The sequence below is a fragment of the Moschus berezovskii genome, chromosome 23 (genome assembly GCF_049115385.1).
Source record: "Moschus berezovskii isolate FMDL1 chromosome 23, NW_MosBer_1.0, whole genome shotgun sequence".
NCBI classification, from domain to species: domain Eukaryota; kingdom Metazoa; phylum Chordata; class Mammalia; order Artiodactyla; family Moschidae; genus Moschus; species Moschus berezovskii.
In genome coordinates, this window is record NC_142482.1 from 32,733,211 (window position 1) to 32,752,453 (window position 19,243).

Sequence of the window (19,243 nt, forward strand, 5' to 3'; positions counted from 1 at the left end):
TCAAATCTGCCAAATAAAAACTGGATATGGATAATGATTCAAAACTCAGAATTTAACAGAGGAAAATACCAAGTTACTCTAACACAGGGATGATAGTAATAATTACCTTATAGAGTTTTCAAAGTATTAACATGTTAAGTAAATATTATAAGAAATGCTCTATAAATGTCTGTACTTGTTATTGTATTTTGTACTATTAAGAACTATACTTCTTCTTGTTGTTCAGTCACTAAGTCATGTCTGACTCTTTGCCACCCCATGAACTGCAGCACGCCAGGCTTCCCTGTCTCACTATTTCGCAGAGTTTGCTTAGATTCATGTCCATCGAGTAGGTGATGCTATCTAACCATCTCATCCTCCACTGCCCTTTTCTCCTTTTGCTTCAATCTTTCCCAGCATCAGAATCTTTTCCAATGAGTTGGCTCTTTGCTTGATGACTAGAAACGTAATGTGCAGTTCAAATTCAAATGAAAGGGCAGTTCTGTACCAGAGTCATCAAGTAAAGTGCCATTAAGCTCTTCTTTAGGTAGGACATATCATTCACATAAAAATTGGAGAGTATGGCGTTGCAGTTAGAATTGTAGCCTTTGAAAGATCCATGAAGATAAGCAAGTCCATTGGATTTTCAGAGAGTAAGGGTCCAACATGACTAGGGTTCATGAGTTATGGTAAAGCACTCGAATTAGTGAAGAAAGCAGCCTGATACAGTGGGAAGGAGTTCCTGTTTCTCCTTGATAAATATGTCTTAGCAAGTTTTTATGCTCTTTTGTGTGGGAAGTGTTTATGAAGGGCTTGAGTAATACTGGTACATAAAAATTTGTCATTGTCTTTGTTGTTACACTTATTTGCTTTCTTATTAATAGCTTTACTTATAAAATACTAATTTAAAGAAATATTTTATCATTAATTTCTTTGTAGTTCTGAAAGGCTGTATAGAGGTTACTTATGTTAAAATACTACAGTTAAAAAATCGACTGAATGCTACACATCGTTTTGTTGACAGTTTTATTCTTTAATTTCATTTTCTTTTGTGCTTAGCAAAGGTTCTGATACATTTTAGAAATTCAGTAAATATTTATTGACCAGTATGTATGGGTAGACATTGTATGTGCCATTTGAAATGTGAAGAATCTCCAAATTCCTTAACTTGTGCTGCCAACTAATAGAAAAGTTCAGTATAGGCAGTCATTCTAACTTAAGAGTAAGCTGTATAAAAATAGGGAATCATACAAAAAATTTTTCTTTTTTTAAGTAAATGACTCACATTTTGTGGCAATGGTAGGGGCTATTTAGATATGTTTATCCAATGTAGATTTTCCTTTTAAAAATGAGAAGTTCCTTTGCAAAAAATTTTGCATATTATCTTGGAAAAAAAAATTGGAGAATTATGCTAGTGTGAAAGATAAGACAAAAACAAAGCTTTTGATTAAAATATCACTAGGTTGCAAGCCACTCCAGTACTCTTGCCTGGAGAATCCCATGGATGGAGGAGTCTGATGGGCTGCAGTCCATGGGGTCGCTAGGAGTCGGACACGACTGAGCGACTTCACTTTCACACATTGGAGAAGGAAATGGCAACCCACTCCAGTGTTCTTGCCTGGAGAATCCCAGGGACGGAGCAGCCTGGTGGGCTTCCGTCTATGGGGTCACACAGAGTCGGACACGACTGAAGTGACTTAGCAGCAGCAGCAGGTTGCTTGAAGTTAATTGACATATATGCTTAGGGGCAGAGGGGCTAATTAATACTCTTTATTAACTTTAAATTATTTAAAAAGATACTGATATTCATTAAAAAGAATCAAGTTACATCTTTTGAAGTCCTACATTATGTAATCATTATTTTTCTGAATAAATGAAGCTTGTTTAAAATGCTAAAGTGAAATTATTTTTGTCTTCACTTATGTTTTTATCTGTCAGAAAAATTATTAAGGAAGATAAAAATACATTTTAGATTTGTGCATTTTATATATTTTTTAAAGCACAGATATTCTTGACTTGGGGCCTTTAAAGTATTCCTAGATTTTGATCAAGAAGCAGTCTGAAAATCACTGGTTTGAACGACTTGTCTGTGATAAATTTGTTATGCCAATACTGTCTTAAGTCTGTGTTTCTAGTTTCCAAATTGGCAGTGGAAATTTTACTTTTGTAACATCAGTTGGATCTGATTTCATTTCTGAGAGCCTCCCTTATTTGTAGTTGGCTTGAATTTATTTTAGGATGAAGGAAGAGCTTCTAGTGTGGGGGGCAAGATAGAAAGCCAGACGGCACAGATTATGTTTAGCTGTTTAGAATGCTTCCATGTTCTGTTTTTATTCATACATGCAAATCATATGACAATAAACATGGTATGTAAATAAAGGTGCTACTGTTTGTTTTAAAGATCTTTCTTAAGTTTTTTATGTGACTTCCTTTAGAGACCAAGAAGCGTCAGTGTAAAGTTCTCTTTGAATACATTCCACAAAATGAGGATGAACTGGAGCTTAAAGTGGGAGATATTATTGATATTAATGAAGAGGTAAGGAAAACACATGTTAGAGATAAAGCAGCAATTAGAATTGATGCTCTGGGTATTAGAAAAATGCTTTGTAAGAATATTAATTTTTCAAATTTATTTTGCCAGTTTTTTTTTTTTTAATTTTAAGATACAGATTTTAAAGTGAATCTTTAATGACCTAAAGAAAGGTTGTTTAATTGTAGAAATAAAGCTTTATTCATCCTTGCTATGCCTAATATTTGTGTACTGAGTTTGTATCTTTGACTTTAAAAATAAAATAAGCTCTTTTTTTAAGCTAAAATTGATGTAATCTAAGTAGCTAAGCATATGAACCTTTCCTTGATTCTTAATACACTTTAGACACAAACCATAAAAATAGAAGGATTTTACCTTTTGCACAACAGAGATGTTTGCAAGTAGAATGTAAAAGCTTTGTTTTGTTTGAATCATCACATTCAAATATTAACCCCAAAGCACTTTGCCTCATTTTAATATCTTAGAATAAGATTTTAAAATATTTCAGAAATAGCTTTTCATATATCTTCTTTTACCATTAAAGGAATATCAAAATGTTATTTAGCAGCTAAAGATGCCATTTTCAGAGTATATATTTTGATATCAAGTATTGCCACTGCACCTGATTTTGTTTGATAACATTTAATTTATCACTAGTTTTTGTTAAATTCCAATGTGTTTATATAAAAGGCAGTTCTGGTTTATTTCTACTAAATGGCAATAATAACAGTGTTCATCAAGCTCACATTTTGCCTGATGCACAATTCTAAGTGTTTCAAACTTATTATTTCATTTAAGTTTCTGAACAACCTAAGGAGATAGGAATTTTTATCCCCATTTTACAAACGAGCTGGAATCACAGAAGATAAGGGATTGGCTTATCTCCTGTTGCTACGGGACACAGCATTCCAAATTTTGTGGCAGAGAACACTGTTTTGTTAGGTTTGTTAATTACATGTGTCCAGAATTCAGATTGGATGGCTTGTTTCTGTTCTGTGGTTTATTATAAGATCTCATTGTAGAAGGGTTGCAAAATGCTATTGATTAATCCATGTATGATTAATTCAATCCACATAGATTTAATCGACTTAAAATTTTTTTCCCCTTTGTTTTTTCTTAAAGATTTAAAGGGATTATTTTGCACCACTAACTTTGTACCTGTTCATTTCTGCAGCTCAGTTTTTCTGTGGGGGAAGTGAAAACTTAAGAGAAACTATTATTATTTTTGAGTTGTGAACTCTTTCAGGTAGAAGAAGGCTGGTGGAGTGGAACCCTGAACAACAAGTTGGGACTGTTTCCCTCCAATTTTGTGAAAGAATTAGAGGTAACAGATGATGTTGAAACTCATGAAGCCCAGGAAGATTCAGGTAGACTATTTTAAAAATTTGAATGGATTTAAACAAATTTTGTATTTGACTAGTGTTCATTTTGTATATTTTTAGTCTCATCTTTTTGAACTATGAGCTTTATCTACTTTTTAAAAAAGCAGCTTATGACAAGGACTTAAAGTGTTAGTCGCTTAGTCATGTCTGACTCTTTGCGACCCCATGGACTGTACCTGCCAGGCTCCTCTGTCCATGGGGTTCTCCAGGCAAGAATACTGGAGTGGGTAGCTATTCCCTTCTAGGTAAATAATTTGCTATTTTTCCTTCTGATGTCTGCTTCAACCCAGAGTAAACTTATAGTACATTTGTTATGAAATGATAAAGCTTACGTTACCTGATCTCTTCCCACTTAAGGTTCACTTACATACAGTTGTGATCAGAGTTTGCAAATGGCCTGACTACTTAAGAAATATTCAAAGTTTAAAAGAATCTTCCTCTGATTTTCTGTATTCACATAATAGATTCTGTTTTCCATGTGCAGCCAGAATGTAATTTAATTATTTTGTGTTCTCTGTCATTTAGAGACTCACCTATAAATTACTCTTAAATTTGCTCACCATTCAAAAGTATAATTGAAAAAGCTTTATCCCAAAACTTGGAATTACATCTGTGAACTGCTGAGGGATTTAGGAGAGTTTTTTTTTTTTCTTCAAGAGACATTAAATTCATAAGTGATGGCATAGGGATAAGTAGATATTTTCTTTATGGAAAAGTATGTAGTGAAAATGTTCAGGGATTCACACTTGCACACTCGTGTTATTTGGCAGTTTTATAATGGTTACATAGATTCATAGATAATGAGGTATAGACATACAACCTTCAGGTTGTTGGTATTGCTTTTTTATTTCAAAGACAGTGTAGAGTCAAGATACGAAGACTGTTGTTTTAGTCCATTAGAGCTGCTGTGACAAAATACTGCAATCTAGGTAGCATAAAAACAACAGAGATTTATTTCTCACAGTTCTGGAAGCTGGGAAGCAAAGATCAAGGCTCCTTTCTGGTGCGTAATTGCTGACTTCTCGCTTTGTCCTCACACATTGGAAGAGGCAGGGGAGCTGTCTGGAGCCTCTTTGTAAGGCACTAATCCCATTGGGGCTTCCCTGGTGGCTCAGAGGTTAAAGCGTCTGCCTCCAATGCGGAAGACCCGGGTTCGATCCCTGGGTCGGGAAGATCCCCTGGAGAAGGAAATGGTAACCCACTCCAGTATTCTTGCCTGGAGAATCCCATGGACGGAGAAGCCTGGTAGGCTACAGTCCATGGGGTCGCAAAGAGTCGGACACGACTGAGTGACTGAACAGAACAGAACAGAATCCCATTCCTGAGGGCTCTGCCCTCAGGACCTAATCACCTCCATGAAGGCTCACCTCTTCACTTGGGGAGCTAAGATTTCAATGTAGGAATGTTGTAGGGACAATTACTACTTTGCACACTGTCCCCTGAATTACTTCAGGCACATATTAGTATTAGTTGTCATAGATATTATATCTATTGATGTTTATTTTTAACATTAAAATTTAGTCTGAATTAAAGTGTATAGTGAAATAGTCTTTATGATGCCATATAAACAGAGTCCTTAAAATAGTGTATGAAATTCAAAGTCCATAAGGGATCAGTAGCAAAAGAAATTGAATTTAAATTTGGCTGTAGTTCATTACTTCATAATTATGAATACTTTGGGCATTTTCTTGCACTATTCAGCCTTATTTGAATTTTAGTAACCTTGCAGAATCATATCTGTTAAAAATGTACTTCCTTGCTTGCTTAACCCCTTTACAATAACAGTACATTCTAAATGTGGAGCTTTGTGATTATGGGGTGGGAAGTCAGTGGTTGAAGTACACTGTAATTTCCCTTTTTTTTTAAACTTGAATTTTCAGGCAGAAAGATTTTACATATAGATGTAGGTGCCAAGAACTGAGTACTTTATAAGGTCTTTAGAACTTTAGTGAAGACATGGTGTCCTTTAAGTTAAGCATTTGATATCTTAGGCATTGGGTCTTAGAGAATTGATGTCCACTACTCCTGTGTCCTAATGAAATGTAACATCTTTTGTGTTAACTGATGTTTTGACAGTCTTCTTTAGTCAGTAAAATAGCATCTATTTCAGATAACTGTTATAGGAATTACCAACATTATAAAATGTGTTCTTTTTTTGTTTTGTTTATAGTATTGGAATGCCATATCCACTGCATTTATTTTACATAGTTTCTTCTTATGCTCCTTCTTCTTTTAATAGATAGAATGAAGTATATGGTATGTGTTCATGGTTTGACCAGTTAAACTCTGGCTATTACGGCTAAGAAGATAATTCTGACTCTAGACAGTAGGTAGACAGTATTATCTGAGCCTTTATGAGTAATTTTCATGCCCTTTGTTTTCATTGAAGAACTGTGGAATAAAAGCTATAAGAAAGCCCCTTTTTATATTTTTAATAGGAATATGGTAAATTTAATATCTATTCTATTACTTAGTGGTTTCTATATAAAAATATCAAGATTAATATCTTTTTAGTAGTCAATTTCAGGAAAAGCTTTGCTTATCTAGGGAAGTGTTATATTTCAGTTTTTATAATAAAGTAACTGCCTTTTCATTTTATCAAATATTCTTAGCCTTTGTTGTTTGGAATGTCCTTTTGTCTTGCCTGTAAAACTGTCTTTTCATGTACTTTCACCCCTGTGAGAAATGTGAGCAGTGATATGTGGGTTTGATGGCATTTCCCATGGATCCAGTGTATTCCCAAATCTGAAATTTAAAAATTGAAATGAGTAAAGGGAAATTCTAAATATAAATATTATTATTTAATTGTCAGCATTTATGTGTTTGTTCATTCAGTACATTGAATGCTCATTGAGCATATTGTGCACGTTTACTGTGTCTGTCTTGTGTCACCTTTGTAAAGGAGCTGTGAATTTTGACATCCTCTTCTTAAGAAACTGGTATACTATGATTTCCTGCATTTCTGATTGGCCTTTTACTAATTAGAAATACCTAAAATTGTTTTTAAATATCGAAAAAAAAAATGAGTATAAAGTGCTTTTTTTTTTTTTACTACTTTTTACTACTCAGCAATTTTATTTTTATTCTACCATTTGTTCATTAGGAGGTATAGCATATAAATACTATGGAAGTGGAATGTCAAGGTTTTTGTGATTTAGGTGTCATTCTTTAAAAACCAATTATCCTTTCAGATACTGTTTTGACTGGGCCTACCTCACCTTTACCCCTCTCTCTGGGGAATGGGACTGAAACTGCACCTGGATCAGTTACCCAGCCAAAGAAAATCCGAGGAATTGGATTTGGAGATATTTTTAAAGAAGGCTCTGTGAAACTGAGAACAAGAACATCCAGTAGTGAAACAGAGGAGAAAAAACCAGAGAAGGTAGTAGTGATGAGCTTTCCTTAGATTAACCCCCTTCATTCTCTCATTAAGCAGTTTTAAAAATGTAAGTTAGTTTGCAACTCTGCTACCTTTTCTTTTTAGAGATTGCTAGTGATAGGTTCAGAGAAGGCAATGGCACCCCACTCCAGTACTCTTGCCTGGAAAATCCCATGGACAGAAGAGCCTGGTAGGCTGCAGTTCATGGAATGGATAAGAGTCGGATACGGCTGAGCGACTTCACTTTCACGCATTGGAGAGGGAAATGGCAACCCACTCCAGTGTTCTTGCCTAAAGAATCCCAGGGATGGCAGAGCCTGGTGACTGTCGTCTATGGGGTTGCACAGAGTCGGACACGACTGAAGTGACTTAGCAGCAGCAGCAGCAGCAGTGATAGGTTATGAATGAGAAGACTGTGAGAAACCGTTTTTAAGCTTAAGTGACTTCCTTTAATGTTTACATTTGATTCTTATAAAATTGGCTGGGGGGGTGGTAAATTTAACATAAACTTTTCTTAGTGGAAATTTTAAAGTTTTTAGTTATTATAGTGTAAAAATATAAAAGGCAGATACATTTTTGCTTTCCTTTTAAAGCTAAAATTATGTTTTGCCTTTCAGTTTGAAGTAGTCCTAAGATGGGCCATTTTAAAATGAATTCACAGTGAGATATTAAGTTAAATTAGGCCTTGCTTAATTTTTCTCTGGATTGTTAGTAGTGGTGAAATCTACTAACCATTAGCCCTGGATGTATGGAGAACTTTATTTTTTGCTAGCATATTACTGGCATTGTGAAATAAAGAGAATATACCATCTAGTAAGAGATTTTAAAATCATTAAGTTTTTACTTTGGGGGGGAAATAGCTACAGTCTTTAGGATGTTTATTTCAGGTCTGTTGTTAACACCTTGGAGATTAGTTTGAGTACTTACTTCAGGAGGCTTGTCCCTTGACTTTTAAAGTATTGTTTCCCTTCTGGTTCTCCTTTGTTATTTCTTATTTAACTCATAATATTTGAAAATGTTTTACTATTTACTTGTCTTTTTTAGTTACATTTCTCTATTAAGACTATTTTGGTTGGTGAAATATATTCTGAAGTTTTCTCCTAAAAGAGTTTCAACTTTTTTTTTCTTCTTTTCCCAGCCTGTTACATATTTTCTTATATAATAATTAGTTAAGTTCGGGAAAGAGAGCTTACACTTTCTCTTCTGCCCTCTCCTAGCTGTGTGACTGTCTGACGTTAGGATTATGGGCCTAATTGATTCTTGGTTTTAAAGGTACAGAGTAGAATTCTTGTTGGGATGGTGCTAGGAATGTCTAGAAGCAGTGTCTGCATTATGAGCGATATTAGGCTAGATGATCTGGGGTCCCTTTCTAACTCTAAAGCTTATGGTTATGTTGAATAACTTTATCTGATTATTGATTACACTGGTAATCTTTCCTTTGCCATTTTTTTTTAATAATTTTTTTTTTTTTTAAATTTCTGGCTGTGCTAGGTCTTCACTGATGTGTGGGCTTTTCGCTGCTTGGGGTGAACAGGGGCTGATCTCTGGTTGTGGCGCACAGGCTTCTCATTGCAGTGGCTTCTCCTGTTGCGGAGCACGGGCTTGAGGAGTTCAGGCTTCAGAAGTTACAACACGTGGGCTCAGGAGTTGTGGTGCACGGGCTTAGATGCTCCATGGCATGTGGGATCTTCCCGGACCAGGGATTGAACCCTTATCCCCTGCATTAGCAGGTGGATTCTTCAACACTGAGCCACCAAGGAAGCCCCTTCTTTGCCATTGATAATGTTCACTAAAGAGTTGTTGTGAGAGCACTCTCAGGATTACCACGTAAGATGGCCTTCCAAGACTTGATTTGATCACTGACCTAGGAATTGATAAAGTAGGGAGCACATTTGCTGTGTTTGTAGGCAACACCAGATTGGAAGATATAATGGAGAAAAGTTAGAACTTAAAGTGAGTATTTTGAAAGATAAATAGAATTCTCAGTGATCCTACCAGTTAGCAGTATGGTCAGATTTTTAACTAATGAAATCTAAGGTCAAATGTAGTGTTACTTCTGAGGAGAGAACTTAAGGGAAACACTAAGACATGATGAAAGGCTTACTGTAGTTGATTACAATGGAAAATTGTCCACTAGACTATATAGTTACAAGGGTTGTAACATTACCTAAACGTTTTCATTCTGATAGCAGCACTGAAGTAAGTATAAAGACTCTCTTCTCTTCTCTGTCTCATTGTAAGGAAGTTCAGTTCTGTTGTTTAAGAGCCCACCTTCTGGAGTCGAACTTTCAAGGTTCAAATCTGGGCTGCACTGCTAAATTATTTTTATTGTGGTCAAGTTATTTAACTGCTTTCTAACTTATAAAAAGAGTGACTGAAAGTACCTACTTTATTCTGATTGTTCTGAGGATTAAATTACAAGGCATGTACAGTGCTTATTAGCTCAGAAATTGGTACATGGTACATTTTCAAATGCTGTTTTTATTTGTTTTGGGGGTTCTAAAATCACAGCATTTTGGGTATCAGAGTATGTTTGTTATCCTTAAGACAGAGCATTTTAAAACTAGAAGTTCTGGGCTATCATTTAAATAGCTTTTCAGATATTTATCTTTTTCATGGCAGAGTTTTCAGTTATATTACTAACCTGGCTGTAAGTATTGTTAGGGAAAGCTAGATAACTGTTAATGGAAATTTTGTTTAACATTATTAGCTTTGTTATAACTTAAAATAGGTGATACTATCCTTTCTATTCTAGCCTTTAATCACACAGTCACTAGGATCCAAAACTCAGAGTGTGGAGATGACAAAAACAGACACTGAAGGTAAAATTAAAGGTAAGTTTCTTTAATGAAATGTTCATGCTGAGTGAAGCATGCTCAGATATATTATTAGATTTGTTGAAGACACATCTAGGAGGATTTAATACTCTGATGAAGTGAACACCATGAGTTCAAAGATTTTTGGATGTTTTGTTCATTGATGTATCCAGTACAGTTAGAACTGTGCCTGGAACAGGTCGGCACATAGTAACTATTTGAATGAATGATTAATGAAACTTGTCGTTTAATTCAGCATGAAGTAAATTGGCTAAAATTATTGAAATCATCTCTAAAAGCTTCTAGTGTTCATTTCTTTAGACAAAATAGAGGCTTAATAAGTATTTGTTGAAAGAAATAATTTATGTATAAGCTTTATTTACATTTTTCATTTTAGCTAAGGAATACTGTAGAACGCTATTTGCCTATGAAGGTACTAATGAAGATGAACTGACTTTTAAAGAGGGGGAGATAATACAGTTGATAAGTAAGGTAAGATACTTCTCAAGTTTTTCAGTGAATAGCTTAATTTATTCATAGAAATAGTTTTTCAGTAGTCTTGCATTCACACTAGAAGGTAAGCTATGAAAGACCTGGGACTTTGTCATGTTTATTGCTGTGACCTGAGAACCTGGCATATAGTTAGTGATCAGAAAGGTTTTTTTTAAGCAAATGTTTATTGTCTATTATTGTTATAATTGATGTGTTGGAAATTATTTTTACCCTCATGTTATGGGGAAATATGTTTTTTTAGTAGGATCTCAAAGTCTGCTTAAGGTCTTTATTTTTTCCTTATAAAAATAATGGAATTCAGTGTTTTCTTATTTTGTTGCTAACTTTTTTTCTTATTTAGACATAACCACTATTATCTTTATTCTTCATTTTGCGGTTTAGGAGACTGGAGAAACTGGCTGGTGGAAGGGTGAACTGAATGGTAAAGAAGGAGTATTTCCAGACAATTTTGCTGTTCAGATAAATGAACTGGATAAGGACTTTCCTGTAAGCTTTTCTTTTTCAGTGGTGATGATAAGTTAAAAAACCTTCTGCCAATATTTCTTAAAGAAACAAGTTTTTTACATAGTTACTGAGTAATTTTCCAGGAATTTCAGATTTATATAATCAGGTAAAAGTTATTTGAATTATGGTGAAATAAAACAGTGTGTCACTTCTGTGTTTTGTTCCTGTTTTTCTTGTCCTTTGACTAAAAATTAACTTAGACTTTATTACTTTATTATGATTAAAAGAAAAAAGACTGGCTGTACTATTTAGACAAGACTGTAAGTCATATTTAATTTTGTTGAGAATTTTTATTTTAAGGTACTGTTGGTTACTGTTACTCTGTCACTGCATTTTTGGGACAGTGAGAAGGCTTTACAGGATTTAATGTAGCAGTCTCACTTCTCACAGTGAATAAAGTGAGATTCAGTCAGTGATCTTTCACTTTTCTACAATTTGATCCCTTTTTTTCACCTATGGAGGGATTAATGAATTTATAAACAAGAGGAAACAATTTACACAGAGAGCTGGCAAACCCCAGCAAGGCAGTCTGCCATATTTAATTTAAGCCAGTGCAGAAATCTCTAACCTTTGCAGTCTTTTATTTAAAGTAAATTACAAAAGGATAATGTATGAAGGCTTACACTGTCTGAGATTCTTCCTTTGCTAAATTTCATTCATTATTAATTCAACAGGCTTCAGGTGTGCTTTATTTTTACATACTTCATATTTATACTCTTGTTAATGAACCCATTTTCTTTTTTTGGCTTTTATCAGATGTTCATGGAGTATTGATTATCAGTTATTTTTAATTTGGGAAAACCAAATTCACAAACTTAGAAATGTGTTTCAAGTTTTTTAAGGCAAAAATGCGTGAATGCTTATAAACCCAAGAGAATTTTAATAAATTGAAAAGTAGATCTTTGCCTTTATTATGTTCTTTTTTGAGAGTCCAGGATAATCAAAAGTGAAAGCTCTATATATTTATTAGGTATTCCTCTTCTTTTAAAATAAAGTCTCTTTCTTTCCTTGCCAGGTAAAGAGAGGTAAAATGGTACATAGGAATCTTAAAATAGGGAGATAGGGAAGAATGTTTTTGCTTATCATTAAGCTTTTTTAAGATTATCTAAATCAGTGATAATTTTTGAAATACTTGAATTTTGATCAAAGAGGCATTTGTTCTAATAGGATAAATTTTTTTTCTGTGATCTTTTGTGGAGTTGTTTGGATCTTATCATTTTATAATTTCTAGCAGGGATGGGGCAAGGAGAGGTATTTATGTAACTTAGATTATTTATGATCAGAGTTTAACTATAAATATTTAATATGTAAGTGTTTTACTGTTTTCACAATTGTTATTTTAATAGAAACCAAAGAAACCACCACCACCTGCTAAGGGTCCAAGTAAGTAAGAAACACATTATTCAGTTTTCTGTTTTTTATATTTTTAAGTTCTCAAATGACGAAATTGGGTCTTCTGTAAATCATTTATTTTTCGTTAGAAAAAATTAAATGCTATGACACTATATATAATTTTTAAAAATATGTGAAAATTGAGTGTTCATGTGTATTAATATCTATCAGTATTTTTTAAAAGTATAAACCATATAAAATTGGAATTTTGAAAATAATTTGGATATTTTATGACATTTTGAGTTAAAATTGACTAAGCTTAAATCTTAAATATTTACTTAGCTGATAAGTTTTCAGATGCAATCCATTTTTCAGTGTCACAAACAAGTACTGATTTATTTATATACTCTTCAAAGAGTGTGATAATGCTCAAGCAAACTGGAAGAGTTTTGTTTTTCCTTTTTAAACAGTTGAATAAATGATGAGTACCTAGAAGTGTTTTCCACAGTTAATGTTTTATAATCTGACTCTATTTAAGTTCTAATGCATAATTTCTGATTTTTAAATGTACAGCCCAGTTTTTTTTCCTTGAAAGATTTGCTTTTTTTTTTTTTTTTTGAGTAACACAAGCCCTTTCCTCCTCCATAGTTTCAGCTTTGTGTTTGCTAACCTTATCTCAGAGCAAGGATACCTTAAAGATAATTTTTGTAGAAGCTGGCATTGGAGGGAGAGTTTTTAGCCACTAGTCATACTGGACTTGTAAAATTAAATAAAATTTAAACGTTAATTCCATAGTTGCAGTAGCAGCATTTCAGGTCTCAGTGGTCAGTATTGGACCATACAAAAACAGAGTGTTTCCATCATTACAGCAAGTTCTACTGAGCAGTGGTATTGCAGAGGATGTGAACTGCTTCACTTGCTGGAGCAGGAGCTCAGTCCACAGTGCCGTCACTCCCTCAGGTGATAGTGGCAGGTTCAGGATTAGATACAGAGTGATTGCAGTCTGTTGTTCATTCTGTTAGACCATGTTTTCATCTTACGTTAGTTTTTCAACTTTTGCTTTTTAGTAGTATACTTATCTTTGTGCTCTAAAACTGTCTTCTTTTTTTTAAAGTATTAACTTTATTCCCCCTTTTAGTTTCAAAACCTGAGCTGATAGGTACTGAGAAGAAGTATTTTCCCACAAAGCCTGAGGAAAAAGGTGAGGTGATTTCTTCCAGTATCAGAAAAATATTCTTTTCATTATCATTGTAGAGAAAAATGTATCTCCACATTGAGTCACTGACACTGATTTTTAACAGGTGTTCGTTATGTATTATGAAATTTTGGGGCTTTTCTGGGAGGAGTTTGTCCAGATCAATAGGAAATGAAGATTTTACTCAAACTGATACCAATTTACATTCATGAGAAAGTTATACCATCACTTCAGTAAGGATGTAGCATTTAATCAGTTATTTCTAATAATGTGTGAGAAAACTAAACATTAAAGTTATACTCTTATTATTTTCATATATCCCAGTTGAAATATATTAAAATTTTTTTTTCTTGGGTATAAGAGTGCGGTCTTACCTAAAACATGGAAGTGATTTATTATGTATTGTTTGATTTTCACTGTGTATATTTATCATGTAAACTTGGAAAGGTATTCCAGGATATGTATTTTGTTTGAAAGCGTCACATGTTTTGTTATTGTTAATACCTGCTTCTCCTTGTACACAAGATCTGCAGTGGTTGTATCTAGTTGCTGCTACTGCTGCTGCTAAGTCACTTCAGTCGTGTCCGACTCTGTGCGACCCCATGGACGGCAGCCCACCAGGCTCCCCCGTCCCTGGGATTCTCCAGGCAAGAACACTAGAGTGGGTTGCCATTTCCTTCTCCAATGCGTGAAAGTGAAAAGTGAAAGTGAGATCTCTCAGTCGTGTCCGACTGAGTGACCCCATGGACTCAGCCTACCAGGCTCCTCCATCCATGGGATTTTCTAGGCAAGAGTACTGGAGTGGCTTGCCATTGCCTTCTCAGTTGTATCTAGTAGAGAAGGTTATATACACTTGCAAAAAACTTGTCACTGTTGCAGAATACTTTTGTATCTACTGCCAGTGTTGATTCTACTTCCTGTGCTTGTCTCTTGCTTAAAGTGTTAATGCATTCTCTTAATTTAATGGTTTCTCTTATTTCAGTCCCTAGTCTGGCTTCTATTTCACATTGTTACCAGATTAAGTTTTTAGAGTGTTTTTTTTTTTTTTTTTAATTTATTTAGAAGTTTCAGAATCACAGCACAATTGAGCAGAAAGCACAGAGCTCCTTATCCTCCCTGCCCTAGGCATGCAGGCCTTCCCCTCTATCAGTGTACCCCACAGTGGTTCAGTTGTCAAGATCAGTGCACCTCCACTGACACAGCATCGTCCAAAGTCCATGGTTTACACTGGGGGGTCACCTCTGGCATTGTACATCTTATGAGTTTGGACAGATGTATAATTGTGCTATCATGTAGAATAGTCTCACCTCTTTAAAATTCCTCTGTGTTCTGTGCTTTTTATCCCTCCCTTCCCTCAACCCCTGAAGCTGCCCATCTGTTAATTTTCTCCCTAGTTTTGTGGTTTTCAGAACGTCATATAGTTGGACTCACACACTACATAGCTTTTTCACATTGTTTTCACTTTGTAATATTCATTTAGGGTTTATCGATGTCCTTTCATGACTTAATAGCTCATTTCTTTTCAGTGTTGATTAATATTCCAGTGTCTGGATGTACCACAGTTTATCCATTCACCCACTGAAGTTGGTTTCAGGTTTTGGCAGTTATGAATAATGCTGCTGTGAAACTTGTGCAATCTTTTTGTGTGTCCATACGTTTTCAGTTCACTTGGGTAAATACCATGGGGTGTAATTGCTTGTTCATATGGTAAGAGCATGTTTAGTTTTGTAAGAAGCTGTTAAATTGTCTTCCGTAGTGTCTGCACCATTTTACATTCCCACCAGCAATGGATGAGAGTTCCTGTTGCTCCACATCCTGGTCTGCATTTAGTGTTGTCAGGAAATGATCCCAGATTACATTTTGGTATTATCTTCTACTTTATTCATTAAATGTAGCAGCCATACTCTTGACTCTGTCATACAGCTTCATAGCTTTATCTCTTTCTCATGATCTGGGCTCACCATGGAAAGTTTTTATATCCTCAACTCTTCTCCTTTTTTTACATTTGAGGTTTTTAAATTTAGATGCAAAGATATTTCTTGATTAGTCCTGTGATATAGCTATTGTTAGGTCCACATCTTGAATCATTTTATTTTGGTACTTGGTTATAATATCTGTTCTACATGAAAAACTCACCATACAGAGACATACAGAACCATCATAGAGATATATTACTTATACACATACAGACACATGTAAGAAGTTTGTTACTAAATTATTTTCATTATGTTATTTCTTTTGTAGTCCCCTTTATCAGGTAGGTAAGGGTTTAGTTAAAATAAGGTAGTGACTTTTCTATATTTCCTGAAATCAATCAGTTGATCTTGTAAACAAAATGGAAGGTAACACATTTTTATTACATTTATTTTTTTCAAAATCCTTGTCATGAGGAAGTGACAGGGACTGAATTTGCCCTCTTGAGTTAGACAACTAGGAAGCTGGGTAAAATACATTTAACAGTGATTTCAGACATTGGACAACAGGTAGCATAGGGCTGTTACCACTGAGAGAGGTTATCACTGAAAGCAACGAGGTAAACCCTAAAGTTACCCCCAGCTTATTGTCTGGAAGCAGTTTTAAGGCAGCAGAAAGAAAATGGATTTACTTATGTGTGAATGGAGTCCCTGAGGAAATGAGAGAGAGAAGGGACAGAAAAAAATATGTGAGGAAATAACGGTTGAAAAATCTTTAGATTTGGAAGAAACTTGAAGCCCACAAATCCAAGCTGCTCAGTGAACTCCAAGCAGAAAAAACAGAAAGGATATCACCTTAAGGCACATCATAATAAGTTCTGTGAAAAGCAGTGATAAAGAGAAAAACATAAGGCCTGAAAGAAAATAACTGCCAACCTTGAATTCTCTACCTAGCAAAATTACTTTTCAGGCAGTGGAGGTGAAATTAAAACCTGGAGATAAAAATAAACTGAGCGAATGCTTTGCCAGCAGACCTGTATGTACCACACAGGGACAGTGTAAAGAGGTTCTTTTTGACAGAAGGAAAATGGTCCTGTGTTGGCATTTGGATGTACACAAAGTAATGAAGAATGCCAGAAGTGGTAATTATGTGAATGAATAAAAAAGACCTTTCCCCCCTTATCTCTAAACGTTATTAAAACCACCAAAACTCATCATTGAAAAAATTTTAAAGCTTACTATGAAGTGTTGATTTCAAAGTTTAGGTGTACAAATGTAAGAAATTTCTAAATAAGTGAAATAAGACAAATAAAACAAGGAAAGCAATTCTTAATATTTTGAGAATGTTCTCCTTAACCTGGCATAACTTTAATCTGGTGCAAAAAATAAGAATGTCAGTGCTTTGCCTATTAACTAGCATTCAGGGAGAGCCAGTATCAATTCAGAGGGTCTGACTATTATAGACATAGATTGCATTATTTCTTTAAAAAAATAAACATAAGTTTGTCTCTCTTTCTTGTTCCAGAGTCAACAGAGAGAGCATTTTCAAACCATAGCTAGGTCCACTTGGAGGAGCCCTAGCCTTCTGACAGGAGATACAATGTATTCCTCCAGTGTGTGTTCCTTCCTTTTATCTCTCTCTTGATCTCCATTTCACAGAGCATGTCCTTTGAAAAACCCTGCCTTGTTGATAAGGATAAAAATGGAGCTACTAGAAAAGGTGAAACAGATCACCATCTTACCTTTGACTCTTAGGTGACTCCCCATTATTTCATGGGGCACTTTTGTAGATCATAAGAATGGAGTTTAAATCCTTCCTGCCCAAGCCTCCGCATGGGTTGTCTCAAACCTGCTTTGCAGCATCATTCTCACTGTTTTCTCAGAGGTGCTGTGCTCGTCATACCTGTTGTCCCTCAGGACAGTAATGATCCCAACACTTGAGCACATGCTTTTCTCCTGCTTTTGGGGAAGACTTTCTTGGACATACCTTTCAGTAGCCTGCTTCATTCTCAGCAGAGTAGGAAGAAGTTACTCAAATTCATTACTCAGCAAGGAAATGTAATTTTATTTAAAACAAAAGTAAGATTCTCACCAACATGAGTGAAATTTTTTACAAAAGACTAGCAATACTGAATGTTGGTGAGGACCCAGATTATCAGAACACTCATACATTGTAGGTGGGAATGTATGTCATTATGTCTACCCTTGAGAACTAAAGTTTACCCTGTTGCCCAGCACTTTTATTTCTAATTATGTACTCACAGGAAATATGTGTTCCATATGTACACCAAAAGACTCAAAGTTTATCATGGCATCGTTTACATTGACCCTCAATTGGAAAGAGCACAAAATGTCTATCAGTAGTTGAATGGATAAATAAATTGAAGTACATTAATGTGCCAGGATACAGTATAGCATGTGTGTGTGTGAGTCATTCAGTCGTGTCTGACTCTGCGACCCCATGGACTGTAGCCTGCCAGGCTCCTCTGTCCATGGGATTCTTCAGGCAAGAATATATAACATAGCAACAAATGAATACAATAGAGTTTCACACAGCAGCATATTATGATTTCATCGGTGTAAATGTAAAATATTCGGAAGTGATCTGTTGTGTTAGAAGACACCTTTGGATTGGAGCATTGAGGTGGTGATTGGAAAGAGGCATGAAGAGAAGGAACTTAATGTGGCTAAGGCTTAGTTCTTGGCTGGAGCGGTGGTTACTAAGATGTGTTCTTGTGATGATAGCTCCTTGAACTTTATACTTAGACTTCTGAAAATTCCAGTTTGAGTCACTTCAGTGAAATAAATAAGGGTATTTTTTTTTTTTTTGGTCCTAAACTTTTCTAAAACGTTTGGAAAGTACAATTAAGTAAGGATATACTTCCTACTTTTTGCAGAGTACTGTGTTTTTCTCTAAAGCATTTCCAAGTGACCACTGATAAAATATGGAACAAGAATTTACAAGTATGTCATTAAGTGAAATGGTACTAATAAAATTCTTAGTATAATGATAAGAATTATAAATATAAGCCTGTCATTTTCTTATCTGCAACTAATCAATCTAGCCTCAGTTTTTTAAAAAAAATTTTTTGTCATCATGATTATTTTTAAATAAATAAATGGCACTAGAGTTTCTATTCATTTTTAGTTCCCTGTATTCCAGTTTTAGAAAGTGGACTGGATTTAAGTCTAGATAATGTTGTTTTCTGCTTAAATTATACATGATTATATTGGAGTAGAATACCAACCCTAAAAGCAAAGGATGGTGGGAAGACAGTAAGAAGCAGGCATTATTTGTTAATCAGAATATTATCAGTGGTCCCCCTTCCTATCAGGGTAGAGTTTTTTATTTTTATTGTATTTATTAATTATTAAAATTTATTTATTTACTTTACAATATTGTATTGGTTTTGCCACACATTGACATGAATCCGCCATGGGTGTACAGGTTTAAAGTGGCTCAGACAGTAAAGAATCTGCGTGCAATGCAGGCTACCCGGGTTCGATCCTTGAATCGGGAAGATCCCCTGGAGAAGGGAATGGAATGGCTACCCACTCCAGTATTCTTGCCTGGAGAATTCCATAGACAGAGGAGCCTGGAGGACTACAGTCCATGGGGTCGCAAAGAGTTCTACATGGCTGAGTAACTAACACTTCATAAATAATTTAAAGTTAAATTAAAGCTTTAAAACAGATAAAC

At 34.9% G+C, this 19,243-nt stretch overlaps 1 protein-coding gene across 1 annotated transcript in view; it reads left to right on the forward strand.

Annotated features, from left to right (window-relative positions):
- CD2AP (CD2 associated protein) overlaps positions 1-19,243 on the forward strand; it is an 89,530-nt gene that overhangs the window by 50,687 nt on the left and 19,600 nt on the right. The window contains exons 4-11 of the mRNA XM_055406524.2: positions 2,415-2,515; positions 3,756-3,876; positions 7,083-7,273; positions 10,026-10,104; positions 10,484-10,578; positions 10,981-11,085; positions 12,450-12,486; positions 13,574-13,636. Of these exons, the coding sequence (XP_055262499.2) occupies positions 2,415-2,515; positions 3,756-3,876; positions 7,083-7,273; positions 10,026-10,104; positions 10,484-10,578; positions 10,981-11,085; positions 12,450-12,486; positions 13,574-13,636 (792 nt within the window). The remainder of the gene's footprint in view (positions 1-2,414; positions 2,516-3,755; positions 3,877-7,082; positions 7,274-10,025; positions 10,105-10,483; positions 10,579-10,980; positions 11,086-12,449; positions 12,487-13,573; positions 13,637-19,243) is intronic.